Here is a 14,689-nt window from a genome sequence, read left to right as displayed (position 1 = left end):
CAATAAAAGATTCTAGGGTTCTCAAATACAAGATGAAATCTCACGCAGTCAATTCTGTGAGCAATTCACCACCTAAAACCAATTAGATCTGAAACCCCCAAAACCAATTTATATTTACAAATAGTTAAAATATATATATATATATACACACACACACACGAACCCACCATCTGTGTCGAGCAACGAGGCTCGCTTCTACTTCAAGCGCTCCTTGAGTGAGTTGACAATCTCGTCGTTGCCGAAAAACTGGCCGGAAGAAGAAGATCGCCGCCGGAATGATCGGAGGCCATGGGAAGGAAGAGGAGGAAAAGGCGAGCGCGGGGAGGTGGGTCTCACTGCCATCCATGGGCAGACGGCGATGCATCAAGGAGAGAGAGATAGAGTGATAGTGAAAAGAGAGAATGCGTGAGTGAGAAGAGTGAAATGAGAGAGGGAGTGAGAGAGAGAGACGGAGTAAGAGATGGAAAGTTAAATATGGACCGTGCAGAATAACATTTGGGCCGGACGAAAATAAACTGGACCTGTTGGGAAGCTTAATTTAAAACGTGGACTTTATGGGAATTAGGTAGTCCAAAGTGAGTTTATTAGTAATTATCTTTTAAAATAATTACAATGATATAATTATTAAATTATATTAATTTATAAATTTTAATTTATAAGAGTATATATGAATGCACTTAATAAATTAAATATGTGAGTTTTTACCTTTTGCTTCTAGCAATGTACAAATTTATGTATTTGGCTAAAAGCAAACTAAATCTTGCATTTAGCCTTCCATCTTGCTTTAGCAATGTACATGCTCTAAGCGCCAAGTCAATAGACTTTGTTGATGTGCGAGTGAAAGTGATCTTTCCACGTGGGTGAGACTGAAGGAACCAAAAGTGAGCCATAAAGGAACGATTTTAAGTAATTGACAAACTCCTTGGGCTTTTCTAGGTTTACAGCATGTCCTGCGTCCTTTATGATCACTAATTTAGCACTTTTACCTATATGCCTATTCCAAAAGAAAAAAAATATGATTAATAAGAGGTAAAATTAATTTACTTGCAAGAAATTAAAGGTGAAATGAACATGAAATTATTATTTTTTTTCTCATTTACCTTGTTAACCTGTACCCTAGTTCCACAGGGAAAATCTGATCTTGTTCTCCCCATAATATCAATGTGGGCTGTTTTCCGGAAGCAGGCCATATAACAATTATTAATTTAACGCAATTAACTAAAATAAAGAGGGAAGATACAAATTAATTATTACACTGTATCTGTAAACAAAACAATTAAAAAGATATATTACATATATAATTAAGCATGATGAAGAAAATTAGAGGCATCACCTGTGTGACCTTGGGTAGGTTAACCAGTTTCCGATCTGTGAGTATTGCCCGGATCAAATCTCTCTTCTCTTCTACATAGTCCGAACACATCACCTGTCAAAATAGAAATTGTAGGCACGACATCTTTAATATCACCAATGAATAATTGGCAAGAGAGAGGGCTCGAGCTACAAATATGAGAGAAATAACAAGGGAGAGGGAGATGAGAGATAATATATAAAATTAAAGCTATATATATTTATTTATTTCAGGGCTACTTTAAATCTAATTTCTTGTTTTTTCCCCATGAAATCTCATTTTTTTATAGCAAGTAAAAACTGACATGTCATTTGCTACATCAATTGGTAAAAAATTAGGATCATAATTAGTGTCTCTAATATTATTTGATATATCTAATATAGTTCTTCTATAGAGAGAATGACTGCAAACTTAAAGTTTGCGGTACTATATACGATTTGCTAATTAAGCGTAAATAATGACTTGATTAGAATATGTTCAAATCATTATATATATCAGAAAATTTTAAATTTTTAGTTATTCTCTATAGGAAACCATTATATAATAATCTAACCTATCTTGGATATTGTTCTTTTGTTTAATTTGTAGCTTATGACAGTGTGTTGTATTGAAAAATAAGTAAAATTCCACGTTAAGTGACAAAGCATTAACTAAAAAAATTTGATAATCAGTACTATCAGAAATCGGAAGATTCCTTTTTATTGTTTAAAGGCTTTGCCACAACCCATATAGTAGAGATGGAAAGATAAAGAGCCCTTACATTAATGAAATCGTGGAGGACAAAATTGGGGATAGCCTTGGCAGGTTTGAAGAATGAATATCGCATCAATTCCTTGAGTTTGTCTGGCTTTTGCGGCAACAAAATGGTTGCAGCCTCATCCAAATCCGAAACCCTAAACAAGCCATCCTTCATATCCTTCTCCTCCAAGCACACCCCAGAGCAACACAAAACCATACTCTCCACCATCTCTGGAGACTGCACTGCCATGCTATACCCCACAAATCCACCGTAGCTTATCCCCACTAATTTCACCTTTTGAACCCCGTACGACTCCATCAGCTTGATTACACATAGCGCCTGGAACGACTCAGAACGTTCCGGGCGCAACGTGTAGGAGTGCCCGAAGAAGACGAGGTCAGGCACGTAGACGTTGAAGTGGGGGGTGAAGTGGCGGAGGTGCTCGCCATACTGCCACATTGCATTGGCGCCAAAGCCATGGAGGAGGAGGAGGGTGGGTTTGTTTGGTTTATGGGTTTTTGGCACCCAGCAATGCATGATGGTGCCATCACCAACATTGGTTATGACCGACCGAAGACCGGCATTGGTAAATGAATGCCGGTAATACCAATCTATGGAAGCCGTAAAGCTCAGGCATTTCGGCAGCTTAAGAGGGAACATTGAATTCAGATTAATTAAGGAATTAAATCAAAAGAAATTAGGAAGTTAATTCACGAAAATTACATGCATGCATGCATGCAAATATGCTTGGTTACATGAGATGGAAATTGATGTTGATGAATCTATTAAGTGTGTGTATATATGTAGAAATATAATGACTGTTCTAGAATTAATAAATGTAGTTGGTAGTTAATTAAGAAAGAGACTGATTTAGTTGAATCCTAGAGAGGCCGAACAATTATCACAACAAGCGTGTATTTCGGCTCTATATGTTGTAATATGTATGCAACCACAAAAAGAAAACTCCAAAGTTTGTTTGGTTCAAAAGATGTTGAAGCTATATGTGTATTTTTGTCCTTTTTCTTTCTTTGGCTAACCTGCTATTTATGTGTGCCTATATATACTACGTAATCACAAAAATAACAGGTGACTTAATGATAATATTATGATGTGCAGTTGTGCACATATATTAAAGAATTTTTTTATAATAATGGGCTTTTCTTCATTTTATAATTTTTTTTTGCATTTTTAAAGAATAAACTGCCAACTTACAGTTTTTAAATTCTATTTTATAGTTTTTTTAAGGAGTCGAGCTGTCTCCTTAACTTAAGCTGCAAAGTGCACTATTTCTTTTTTACTTTACCATCCTTTATTGTTGATAAAGGAAATATGGCAAAACAATCATCTTATTGATTAAGGTCCTTACCATATATTTGATGGTTCTTGAGGGGTCTGCGAAATTATAGAGGTGTCCTCATCTTTTGATGAAAAGGAAGAGGCATCTGCCATAACACTTTCACATGTTTTGAGTAATTGCATTTGAAATGTGAATTTCTCCTAGAAAAGTTTGTGAGACTCTCAAATTAGAGAATTAAACATAGATTGTGGATCCAGGCTTTCTTGATCATCAGCTAGATTTAGTTGCATGATTAGTATTAGAAGTTCCGGTAAGCTCATGAATATATGATAATTCTGGGGCTAAATATATATACTGCTGGCTCTAAAAGGCGAACATCAAACTTATCCCGCCATCTGTGTCTAGGGTTAAATAAGGAATATAATCAAAGTCAGGTTCTGAATCTTCGAGTATATATATACAAACGGAAGGTTACAAAATTTAAATTCATTAAAATATATATGTATATTTTGAAGGAATATGATTATATATGAGACAGATTTATGACCCTTGCCAAGAACCAAATTAATGCTTCTTGAAACCAAATCCACCACTTAATCTCTCATTAACTACTTAATCTCCACGACAACGTACAGTACTTCTCATCTTGCAATACACTCAGTTTTTACTTATACAAGAAATAGTATGAACACCTATTAAAAACTCACCATTTGCAGCGTCTAATTCGTTGGTAAAAAACAGAACCAAAATTAAAGTTTCAGTCTCCCCATATTGATGGCTATGCACTTATCTATCTCTATATTTCATAAATAATGAATTTGAAGATTACAATCGCATGTTTTTTTTTTTTTTTTTTTCTTTTAATTTACATCTGTTCTGTTTAAGGATGGATGTGTATTTGTTTTCTTTTTCAGAAACTTTTGACAATGGTTGGATCTACTCAATAAATTTGGACGGCTGAGATTCTATCGCCTTTTAGTGTAGCCCCTGTACTCAGACAAACACAACAGCTGCAAGTTTTCCAAGTAGAAAATAAGAACACAGGAAAAAAAAAAAAAAAGGAGGAAGAGGAGAGGCCTGAACCAGCAAGTTATATTAATATTGAATAATTTTGATCAATTCCACAAATTGAAAACATTAACTGAAATCTAATACAAATTTGAAGTAATCAACGTACACAAGCTGCCAATTCATGTGCCAAGAAGGGCGCTGGTTAATACAATTCCCGGCTGGGGAAAAGCAACAAGAAAGAATTTTGAGAATGAGTACAAATTGGCTTCCTTGGAGGTTTGCAAAAATTACAAGATGGACATCTCTTTTTTCTCCTATAATGTTTTTCTTGTGGAACAAATAAAGTATGCTAGCTTTCAGCTTATCAAAAATGGTGATATGTGCAAGTATCCATCAGTATATATATAGATGCCTCTCAACAGCAGTCCAAAGTATAATTAATTACAGGAAAAAAAAAATATATGCACATAAGAGGAACAAAAATCGCAGCAGCCGCAAACAAAACCTAACCTCCATCTCTTAATCTTCCTTTCCTACCAGTATTACACCATATAATTGTTGATAGCAGAAATATCAACTCATAAGTTTTCTTAGTCTTTTTTCAGCAAAATTGGCAACCTTATTTTGTGGTTCAAGAACAAGGGCATGCTTGAAATCTGCAAATAGCAAAGGAGAGAAGTTACCAAAACTGTAAATCATTCAATTATATCTTTGCACTAAAATCATTTAATCATTCAATTAACAAGCAAATCTCTTACTCTAATATAGTAACACTGATCACACATGACATGACATGGCTACATCGATAAGGACAATGGAATAAATATCAGGTAAACTAAGCCACTAACAGAATACATTCTGTGATTCTGATTGGCATGTTTGCAAAGGATTTTTGTTGATCAAATTTCTTATGTTCCTCAGAAACTCTTGTTATATGGATAGCAAGAAACAGCAACATGAGATGCTATATCTTCTTGCTGAGATTAGAAGACACGTGCTAAAAAGATAGCATTGAAAAAACCTACATAAACATCAGACACATTCTAACCAAAAAAAACATCAGATATACATATGACAGGCTCAATATCTTCACTCTACCACCAGGGACCGAAAAGAACAATATGGGCCACTAGTACCAAAATTTGTGAATAAGCAATGCCATTGCAATACTCTACTCCAAAAAATCAGAGTGCTTAATAGCTCACAGTGCATTACAATTTAAACTCGTAGAATCTTCACTACTCAATCCCAACTCATGCTGTGCATTTCAAGTTTCAAGTTTCAACCACTCCTCAAGCAAGAGAGGGACAGCAGCCTTGATGCTCTATCAATACAAAATGGTTTCTATCATTTTGATGGAGATGATAAAGGCCAAAGCTCCAAGGCATTCCAGTTCGGAAAATTATGCGACTGCTGGCCACATGGATTTTCTATTAAAAAAAAAAAAGGCTCGGAGACCATCTTTAAATTCAAAACTGAATCTTATTCACCATTCCTTATTGAAACAATAATTATGGACCGTTGAGGATATCCCACACCGAAAATGTGAAGCCTTGTTTCATAATATAGAATGCCCTAGGCCTCTCCACCGATTGCCAATTGGTATTGGGTTGGATGCTCTAACTTATTCACAATATTAGAGCTGGCAATCCACGTGCCAAGCCAAACAGCCACACAAGCTCCAATGTTATCCAATATAAATTGTCCATGTGTTTGGCTCAAGTCACGCTTCATGTGAGGGGGCATGTTGAGAGTTTCCCACATTGCGAATGTGAAGCCTTGCCTCACATCAGGAATGAGAACACACAACCCAAAATCAATTGGCAATTGGCAATGGGTGCAAGGCTTTACATTCCAATGTGGGATTACTCTCTACACGCTCCTTTATGTGTGGCAGGACTTGAGTCAAACACGTGGGCAACTTATATCGGGTGATATGGGAACACGTGTGGCCATTGGGCCTAACACGTGGATTGTCTGCTCTGATACCATGTAGAAATTGGAGCATCCAATCCAAAACTAATTGGCAATAGGTATAGAGGCCTAAGACATTTACTTATATAGAAATTTGTGAGTTCCTTGGTGCAGGAAGGACAGAGAGAGTACAAAGAGAATCTCGTCGTGAGATAATGTGTTCTTGAGAAATATGGTGAGTGTGACTGTACAAGGATTTTGATGATTTAACTCAAGTGTGTCTCTTGTACCATTTTTATTCTCATAGTAAAGAACAAGTATCTCTCGTGGACGTGGGCAAAATATTTGCAGAACCACATCTTGAGTGCACTATCTATCTTCCTTATTTATATTATTATGCTCAATTGTGGTTTGACGTGTGGTGTGGTTCATATCTGAATCTCAATTTGCACCGATTAAATTCCAACAACATATCCAACCCAAAACCAATTGGCAATGAGTAGAGAGGCCATGCCATTATATATTGTGAGGCAAGGTTTCACATTATGATGTGGGATACTCTCAACAAAGAGAAATGTAGACGGATGAAGGCAGCTTCCCCACAGACTCACCTAACTTACTAGATTATGCCTACCATCCCACAACTCAATGAACTGGGCAGATTACTTGACTGCATAAAGTAGATCACATTGACAATTTTACAATTGAGTTCATGTAAAGATAAAGATGTTTAACAGGATATGTGAAATATCAGGGCAGCATTCCTAAACTTTGAAGCAGCATGTTTAACATACAAATACATGAAATCAGGATTCTAACCTTGAGCAGCCTCTTTATACAAAAGAAGTGATTCTCTAGCTGTTCCACGTCTAAGATATGCCTTCACATTCTGCACAATGTAGGAAGAAAGAAAAAATGAGCACAAATATTGAAAAAGTCGTAGCTGTTCAATGATACGATGTACATTCACTTACATAGGCAGCACAAATTTTGTTCAAGCCTATTTGTTGAAACTAAAAAGTCAACCTTCATAAAAATAAAGCGTCGCAAGCAATAAGAGAGACTAGATAAAAACATCTACGCCTCGCATATAATGCAATAGTAGGTCGTCAGAAAATAAGATTAAGTTTATGGAGAATCTGAAGTAGACTTGACTTTCAATTAAGCACTAAAACCAAACCATTTTTACTCATTTTTAAGGAACTGGTATAATGAAAGACCTACTAGTGAAAGGTAACTACCAGTGCAGCAGAACAATGGGCTGTGACTGTAACTCACTTTAATTACCACTTTCACTTCAATTTCCGGTCCTCATTGCTTCCCTGTTTCCATATCATAGTGATTTAAAAATTCAATACTTAAATTTGCATTGTTCTTTCTCCTGTTTATATAGATATTTATTTGAACAACTAAATTAAGTGGGCGTGGGTAGGATAGAAGCCAAATTTCCACCCTGGTCACGAATGTATTTTTAACCAGGGGAGGTTTCTGAATTTCATCAACAAAAAGGGCAGGCAGAAATCCACTCCAGCCTGCGCCCTTTGCCCAGTCTTGTGCTCACATGCATGTATACGTTTGTGTGTCTGTGTGTCTGTGTGCGCGTCTGGGTGTGTGCATCTGGGAGTGTGTCCACGCAGGCACATGAGTATCTATGTATGTGTGTGTGTGTGTGTGTGAGAGAGAGAGAGAGAGGCACTTTTTTGGCAAGTAGAAACCAGGATGCATACATTATCAATTAAAGAGGAAATGAAGGGAAAATTATGGGTATTGGGAAAGATTAATTATGTACTTCCCATTGCAGAGTAACTTCATAAATAATTAAGAGTGGCACCATAACCACCCAAACTACTCACCCCCACAAAAAAAAAAAAAAAAAAAAAAAAAAAAAAGTACTTTACTCAGCCCACCCATCAATGCCCATAATACCCTTGAATAAAAAAAATATAAAAATGAAACACCTCTAAGGTTATATTTTTTTTTCTGTTTTTAGGGTTGTCCTTTAAGGTAGTTTTATAAGAAGATAAATGGTTATAACTTTCTAAAAGAAGGGTGGGGTGAGTATTTTGAATGGTGGCTATAGCTCCATTCATAATTTTTTTTTTTTTTTTGGGGGAGGGTGGGGGGGGTTAAGCATGGTATGATTGAGTGATTGACAGAATGACAGAATGACAGATTGGCTAAAGAAACGATTTAAAAAGGAATTAAAAAATGTTAGAGCAGTAACATTCATATTCTGAAAATAGTGAAATGATATAGTAACTAAACTTATAATGTTAACAATCAGATTTAATCACCTAGTTTGGATCAATATTTTTCAATCCTTCTATTGAAAGGATGCTCCAGGCAACAATAAGAGTTAAAGAGTAAGGAACCACAACCAAACTAATGAAGTTAATTCCCAACAGAAAATAAAATTGTAATGATTCAACACTCATCCCAACTGTTGAAGAAAGGAAAACAAATTAGTTGTAACCATCAGGAAGTTGTAAATTGAACTCCCAACTACCCTTTTTCAAAAAACAATTAAACATCACAGGATTTTATTCATAGTGTTTCGACCAATATTTACAAAGTCAAAGAATGAAAAAGATATAACAAAATGAATTCTCACCTTCTTGTCAAGTGATATTGCCTTACTGCAGTCCTCTTCAGCTTGCTGGAAGCTGCATGATTGAAACCAATAAGCACATAGATACACAAACACACTGCAACAGAAAGATTAGTTAACAGATTCGATGGGCTCATACCACCCTAACTCCAAGTAAGCAGCTGCCCGGTTGCAATAATAAGTCGCGCTCATCCTGTTTAATTTGATAGCTTCAGTATAGTACTTCACAGCCTTATTCCATTGCTTCCCCTTAAATGCAGCATTTCCCTGCAAACTGATTTTTGAGTAAACAGAGACTACTTTGAAAACAGACATAAAAGTTAATAGAGCAAAATAATACTTGTTGATGCAGTGGTTCTACTTCTACAAATATTTTGGTGATGAAATAAAATTCAACAGAATTGTGTCACCAAAAAATTCTACTGCTATACCGACTGCATCATTTACTTATTATCAAAAAACAAACCATTTTATTATTTTTGGTTTCATTTGTTCCTTTTGATTGATTCTCAACATAGTCGAGGCTCGGAAGAAACAAAATTTTATACATGTGTCAGCTGACTCAGCCCCGACAGTTTGCTCATTAATTTTCACTTATAGGTGTCATTTAGGCCAATCCAACCAAGAATGAGATTGAGCTTGTCATTCATTACCAAAGTGCAGAGTAGAAAAGAGCTCATGATTGGGAAAAGGAAAGCATTAGACCCACTGGGAACCTTAATTTAAGTCAATTGCAAAAGTGACATGCAAACTAAAAGGTATCATCAAAAGGAGAGGACAAAGATTCAAACCCAAAATATACCATATAAATGTGGCAAGTGGCATTTGTGCAAAGAATGCAATTGCAACACAGCAACGTAAATATGACAGAAAATAGCAGAAGATTTTTTGATAATATGAAGTATTGACAAGTAAGATTATGAAATATTAGGAGTGAACAAACCTTCTCTTTTAAGAGTTCTGAAGCATCCATGTTACCATTGGTATCTGGCAATGGTGATGAATGGGATGCTGCAACGCTGACTTGCTCCTGAATAGAAGAGTACATATCCAAGACTGTATCAAGGAGAAATTTATCAACACCATGGAACGTGATGAATGAAACAGAGATGGGACAGTCATTGTGCTTTCCTACTGGAATTGTAACCTGGAAATGTGCAAATATGATTATTAAAATAAAAAATAAAAACCTACAGAAAATCAAAGACAAAAATAAATGCTGAAACTTTGAAAGTACTTGGTTACCTGACAACACCCAGACATGCTGGCAATACTTGATAATGCTAAGGTTCTATCATTGAACTCAGAAAACAGCCTTTTTTTTGTATTTAGCTTTAATGGAGGATCTGCAATTGTGGGAATCACTAATATTCCATCATCCTGGGACACCAAGGGAAGGTCAGAAATAGAGGTACATAAAATGAGGTACAGTACATATTAACTATTGGGTACAAAGAAATTGAGCATGAATCACAATAAAACAAGGGGAACCCAATATTTTCAATAAATAATTTTATTCGAACTCAAGTAACTAGCAACACAACAGAATCTAAAATGCGGAGAGTGTTGGAACTACAAATTGCTTTATTCCCCGATTTTGGTTTGAGGGGGGAAGTAAAAGCAGACTAAATCAACTTACCTCTTCATTATATCAAGCCTCATTAAATATTTGAAATTATTAGCCATGATAAATCAAAGGAACAAACTTAGCCGACTTGGCTAAAATTGTCAAAAGAATGGAGAGATTGTCAGATATGGAGATGTGGGGTGACAATTACTAGGGAGAAAGGAGGTTTGAATTGAAAATTTATTGGCGAGGAAAAAAATCTTTTTTTGGAAAATGGCTACGGAGATTCCTAGTGGAGTCTTTGTGGCATGCTGTGTAATCAGAAGTATGGTTATGGAATATCATTTCACAAGTACCTGCTTTTAAGTTTAAATTTCTCATTAAATACAAACTATTCCAACAATAATGTGTGAATATCCCTGTAAGTCAACAAATTTACAGAAAGCCATAACAAACAACACAATCAAAGGACTACACACGGTAAAAAGAATACAACAAGAAAAACAGAATCTTATTATGCATTTTACAATTTAATGACATATTTAAAACAATTATAACCTAAAGAAATTTTTGTTCTCAGAAGTCACTTTATCAGAATCTAACACCAGTGAAATGGAAAGATCAATGATATATCAAAAGAAAACAGTTTGTACAGAGTTTAGATACCTTCAAGAGACTTTGAAGGGCAGCTCTCATCTCTGTCCTTACTTTATAAAGGGTTTTCAAGTTCTCATGTGTAGTGTTAATTGCTGCATGAACACGATCAGACACGTTAGGTCCTAGCTTTGGTTTCACTGATTTAACCCATTCTTCATGATTCGTTTTGAATTCACATCTGAAACAAAGTTGTAGACATCAAAGAAGTTAGTACTAAGAAGTTCAAGTCCTCAACTAACTGCAATTATATCATCCTAATTTAATGACAGTTCGCTTGGGGGGAGGGGGGGGGGGGGGGGGGGAAGAGAGGGAGAGAACTGAAGCCAGGGCTGAATAATTGACCAGAATAATCTTAAAATACCTTTGTAACAAAAGCATCACAGAAGCGAGAGCTTTCAAAGTAAATATCCCACTTTGATGTTTTGTGGATTCTTCATGAAATCCTTTTAGACTGGGTACATGTGAAGCAATATGCTGACTAAAATTCATATGCTTTGGAGGATGGTCTGCGGAAGCAATAAAAGAAGCAACTTCAACATAATTATACTTGGTTTATTTTTTATGAACAACTCTGTCACATTAAGACAACAGAGACAGAGGCGAAGCTATGTTATGGCTGGGGAGGCCATGGCCCCCCAATTATAATACTGATATTGTTAGAATTAGAAGTTATTTTTAGTTTGTTAGTTTGCCAGGTGTCTTACTTTTACTGGCTTTTTTCTTAGTTTGTTATGTAGTCTGTTCTAGATATATAAGGTCGTGTGCTGTATACTTTCATCATTCATTCAATATATACAAACAGAAGCAGTTATACTATCTCAAAGTCTCTCTACAAAATATTCATTCTTTTCAAGCTTTCATGGTACTTTTACTGGCAAACTAACAAACTTAAAATAACTTCTAATTCTAACAGATATAAGTTTAAACAAATGTAAATAATAATAATTGGCCTTCTTTTTGCTTAATAACTTAATAGTCATATAAGTTTATGAAAAATTTACATTCTCTTACCAAACACCGAATGCCAAGAAGTCCCTCTTTTGAAACAAATAACAAATTAAATAAATAAAGATATAAAATTATACAAGTGTGTAACCTAAAGTAAAAAACAATAAACTCATGCGTTCTTCTGAAAAGTCTCCCTTTCTCATCCTCTCTTACTGATCTTGTGAAAAGTGATAACCAAAGCCAAAGGGCTACTCACTTTTATGTATCTGCCACTTATCTCTTAACTTACAAATCTTGAAGTACTAAGAAGACTTTCAATTGTTAGATGTTGAAAATACTTGGTTGATGTTATATTTTAATAGATTTGTCTTATATATCATCATTTGTGATTTTATCAAATTTTTATTTCCATACACCTCCCCCCTCACCCCCCGCCAAATAGAGATATATCCCATGGAAGACTTTAACATTCTTATTTAAAAATAAAAATATTTCGCAGCCAATATAAAATTGAGAGCCATATAAATAAGTACATTGCAAGTCAGGCAACTTACACCCAGATAAAAGTTCAATTGCTTTGCTAACAACATGTACTGTTTTCTCTGTAGGAACTTTAGATAACTGAAAGAGATCATCAGCAAATATAAGGCGTCTTGCCCTTTTAGGTTCCACTGAATTCAGTTGAAGCAAAACATGTCCAACACGATGTAGAATAGATGGATTTCCAGCAAAAATTCCTAAAAGACCACATGATCATACGAAAATATCAAAGAAATATAAAAAATAAAAAAGAACTAAATAGTAAACAAACAAGAAGTTCAAAACATACCAACAGTGTCTAAACTTTGTGAATTTGGCAAAACTCCAATTGTAGATACAGCCCCATGAGAGGGTCGAAACCCAATGACACCACAAAATGATGCTGGAATTCTCACACATCCAGTCGTATCAGTACCTATAAAATTATAAGAACTTCAAATGATAAGGTATTGTTAAGGTGTTAAACCATGAGGGTAACTCCAATTTGAGTCCCCGAGCATAACTTTGATGTCTAAAACCTTTCCTTTGATTGTGAGTTGATACAGAACACTAAAAGAGCAAGCATGATTCTCCAAAAATATGAAAATGAGCTTACCAAGAGCAAAGTCCACAAGACCAGCCGCAACAGCCACAGCAGAACCACTAGATGAGCCTCCAGGAATATGCGACTGCGTTTGCGGATTCACAGGCGTTCCATAATGCACATTCTCACCAGTAATCCTGATACAAACAAGTGATCAACATGTTGTTGCTCTTTGTTCCATTTCTTCCTTTCCTTTTTTGTTTTCAATTTGAAAGCGAATTCAAAGTGACAGAAAATAGAACGATGGCTTTGTTGTTACCCGAAGTTCAACTCGTCCATGACTGTCTTGCCAACGCAAGTAGCCCCATTCTTCAACAGAGCCGTCAGCGCCATCGCCATCTTCGTAGCAGCTTCGTGCGATCGCGCCCAATCTGGACTACCAAACCCCGTCACATACCCCTTCACATCAAATCTAAAATACCCACAAACCAAATCAGAATCAGAAAACCTTTTCGAAAATAAAACCAAGTTAAAAACACAGAGAGAGAGAGAGAGAGGGAACGACATGTCGTTGATGGCGAAGGTGAGGGAAGCGAGGGGTTGTTTGGCGGCGGGCGGAGGGGGTTGAGGGAAGGGAAGGAGTTGGAAGCGCTCTAGAAATGCTCCGAAATCTTCTCTTTGAATGATTTGGGCTCTGCTTCGTCGTCTTCGCCTCTGAGTCTCGGCCAGGATAACGATCCCGGCGACGCTGAGACCGATGACGATCCAAGTCTTTGCGTTGGAGGAGACATTGGCCTTCACCACCTGCGCAGCAGCCTTCACCATGATCGGAATCGAAAATGGAGGGTTCGAAAATTCGAAGCGAGAGAATGAGAACGACAACTACAAGTTTACAACCGTCAAGGGTTTTGGAAGGGTTTTAGATTTATTTGGTTGATTTGTTTGATTACTAATGGTTGGATGCTATTGTGCGCCGCATGGCGTTGGTTAAGGCCGCTGGGATGGGCTGCGCCCTCTGGCCGTAGCTTTGACGCGCGAAAGGCGAATCCTATTCTTTATTTCTTTTGGTTTTTTGTTTTTGTTTATTTCTTTTTGTTGGGGATAAATTCTCCATTGTTTTTTAAGTAAATGATTGTAAAGTTCAGATTTGGACTCTCATTCTCTCTTGCATCCTCCGCCGCCTTAGAGCATCACGGCTTATAGGCTATGGCCAACACCAAATATGGCTCTAAAAATAAGAATATTCCAAGTATATTCTCATTTTTATTAATCACACCTCCAGTTATAAGCTATATTTCCAATGCCAAAACATTAAATAATTCAGTTTTTACTCATATTTTTCATCAACTTATTAATGCCACATAATTAATTAGTAAATTTAAAATATTTTAACATATTCAAGTTTAGTCTCTTTTTTAAGGTCTCATTAAAATTTTTGCAATGGTATAATTTTTATGAATAAAAAATGTTTAAATAAAAAAATTATTAAAGGATAATGAATACTATATAAAAATAGTAAACGATATGGAAGGAA

The 14,689-nt window shown here is 35.9% G+C and overlaps 2 protein-coding genes across 2 annotated transcripts; both read right to left on the bottom strand.

Moving 5' to 3' along the window:
* Nucleotides 1-813: 813 nt before the first annotated feature.
* Nucleotides 814-2,750, bottom strand: LOC147277355 (alpha/beta-Hydrolases superfamily protein). The gene is made up of 4 exons (XM_086255259.1): nucleotides 2,112-2,750; nucleotides 1,334-1,426; nucleotides 1,101-1,168; nucleotides 814-994 (listed from the first exon to the last, which is right to left on the bottom strand). The coding sequence occupies exons 1-4, from the start codon at nucleotides 2,748-2,750 to the stop codon at nucleotides 814-816; spliced, it is 981 nt and encodes a 326-aa protein (XP_086111385.1).
* Nucleotides 2,751-4,668: 1,918 nt separating this feature from the next.
* Nucleotides 4,669-14,167, bottom strand: TOC64-V (translocon at the outer membrane of chloroplasts 64-V). Its single transcript, XM_086253582.1, has 13 exons — nucleotides 13,721-14,167; nucleotides 13,475-13,627; nucleotides 13,228-13,352; nucleotides 12,922-13,047; nucleotides 12,647-12,829; nucleotides 11,506-11,650; nucleotides 11,154-11,322; nucleotides 10,166-10,300; nucleotides 9,864-10,067; nucleotides 9,060-9,187; nucleotides 8,924-8,975; nucleotides 7,132-7,201; nucleotides 4,669-5,054 (listed from the first exon to the last, which is right to left on the bottom strand). Exons 1-13 carry the CDS (start codon nucleotides 13,978-13,980, stop codon nucleotides 4,972-4,974), a joined length of 1,833 nt encoding a protein of 610 aa, XP_086109708.1. The 5' UTR covers nucleotides 13,981-14,167; the 3' UTR covers nucleotides 4,669-4,971.
* Nucleotides 14,168-14,689: the final 522 nt, after the last annotated feature.

Source organism: Dryas octopetala, chromosome 8 (genome assembly GCF_963921425.1).
Source record: "Dryas octopetala chromosome 8, drDryOcto1.1, whole genome shotgun sequence".
In the NCBI taxonomy this organism is placed as follows: Eukaryota; Viridiplantae; Streptophyta; class Magnoliopsida; order Rosales; family Rosaceae; genus Dryas; species Dryas octopetala.
Note: the sequence above shows the minus strand (reverse complement) of the source record. Positions and strands in the feature narration are given on the sequence as shown.

Excerpts from the sequence above, each read along its gene's own strand:
- TOC64-V (XM_086253582.1), bottom strand. The coding sequence starts at position 13,980 with ATGGTGAAGGCTGCTGCGCAGGTGGTGAAGGCCAATGTCTCCTCCAAC. Across the intron at positions 8,976-9,059 it reads GCTTACTTGGAGTTAGGGTG|CTTCCAGCAAGCTGAAGAGG; the intron begins GTATGAGCCCAT and ends TCAATCATGCAG. Across the intron at positions 7,202-8,923 it reads CAATATCACTTGACAAGAAG|AATGTGAAGGCATATCTTAG; the intron begins GTGAGAATTCAT and ends TACATTGTGCAG.
- LOC147277355 (XM_086255259.1), bottom strand. The coding sequence starts at position 2,750 with ATGTTCCCTCTTAAGCTGCCGAAATGCCTGAGCTTTACGGCTTCCATA. Across the intron at positions 1,169-1,333 it reads ACCTACCCAAGGTCACACAG|CCCACATTGATATTATGGGG; the intron begins GTGATGCCTCTA and ends TCCGGAAAACAG. Across the intron at positions 995-1,100 it reads CTAGGGTACAGGTTAACAAG|GCATATAGGTAAAAGTGCTA; the intron begins GTAAATGAGAAA and ends CTTTTGGAATAG.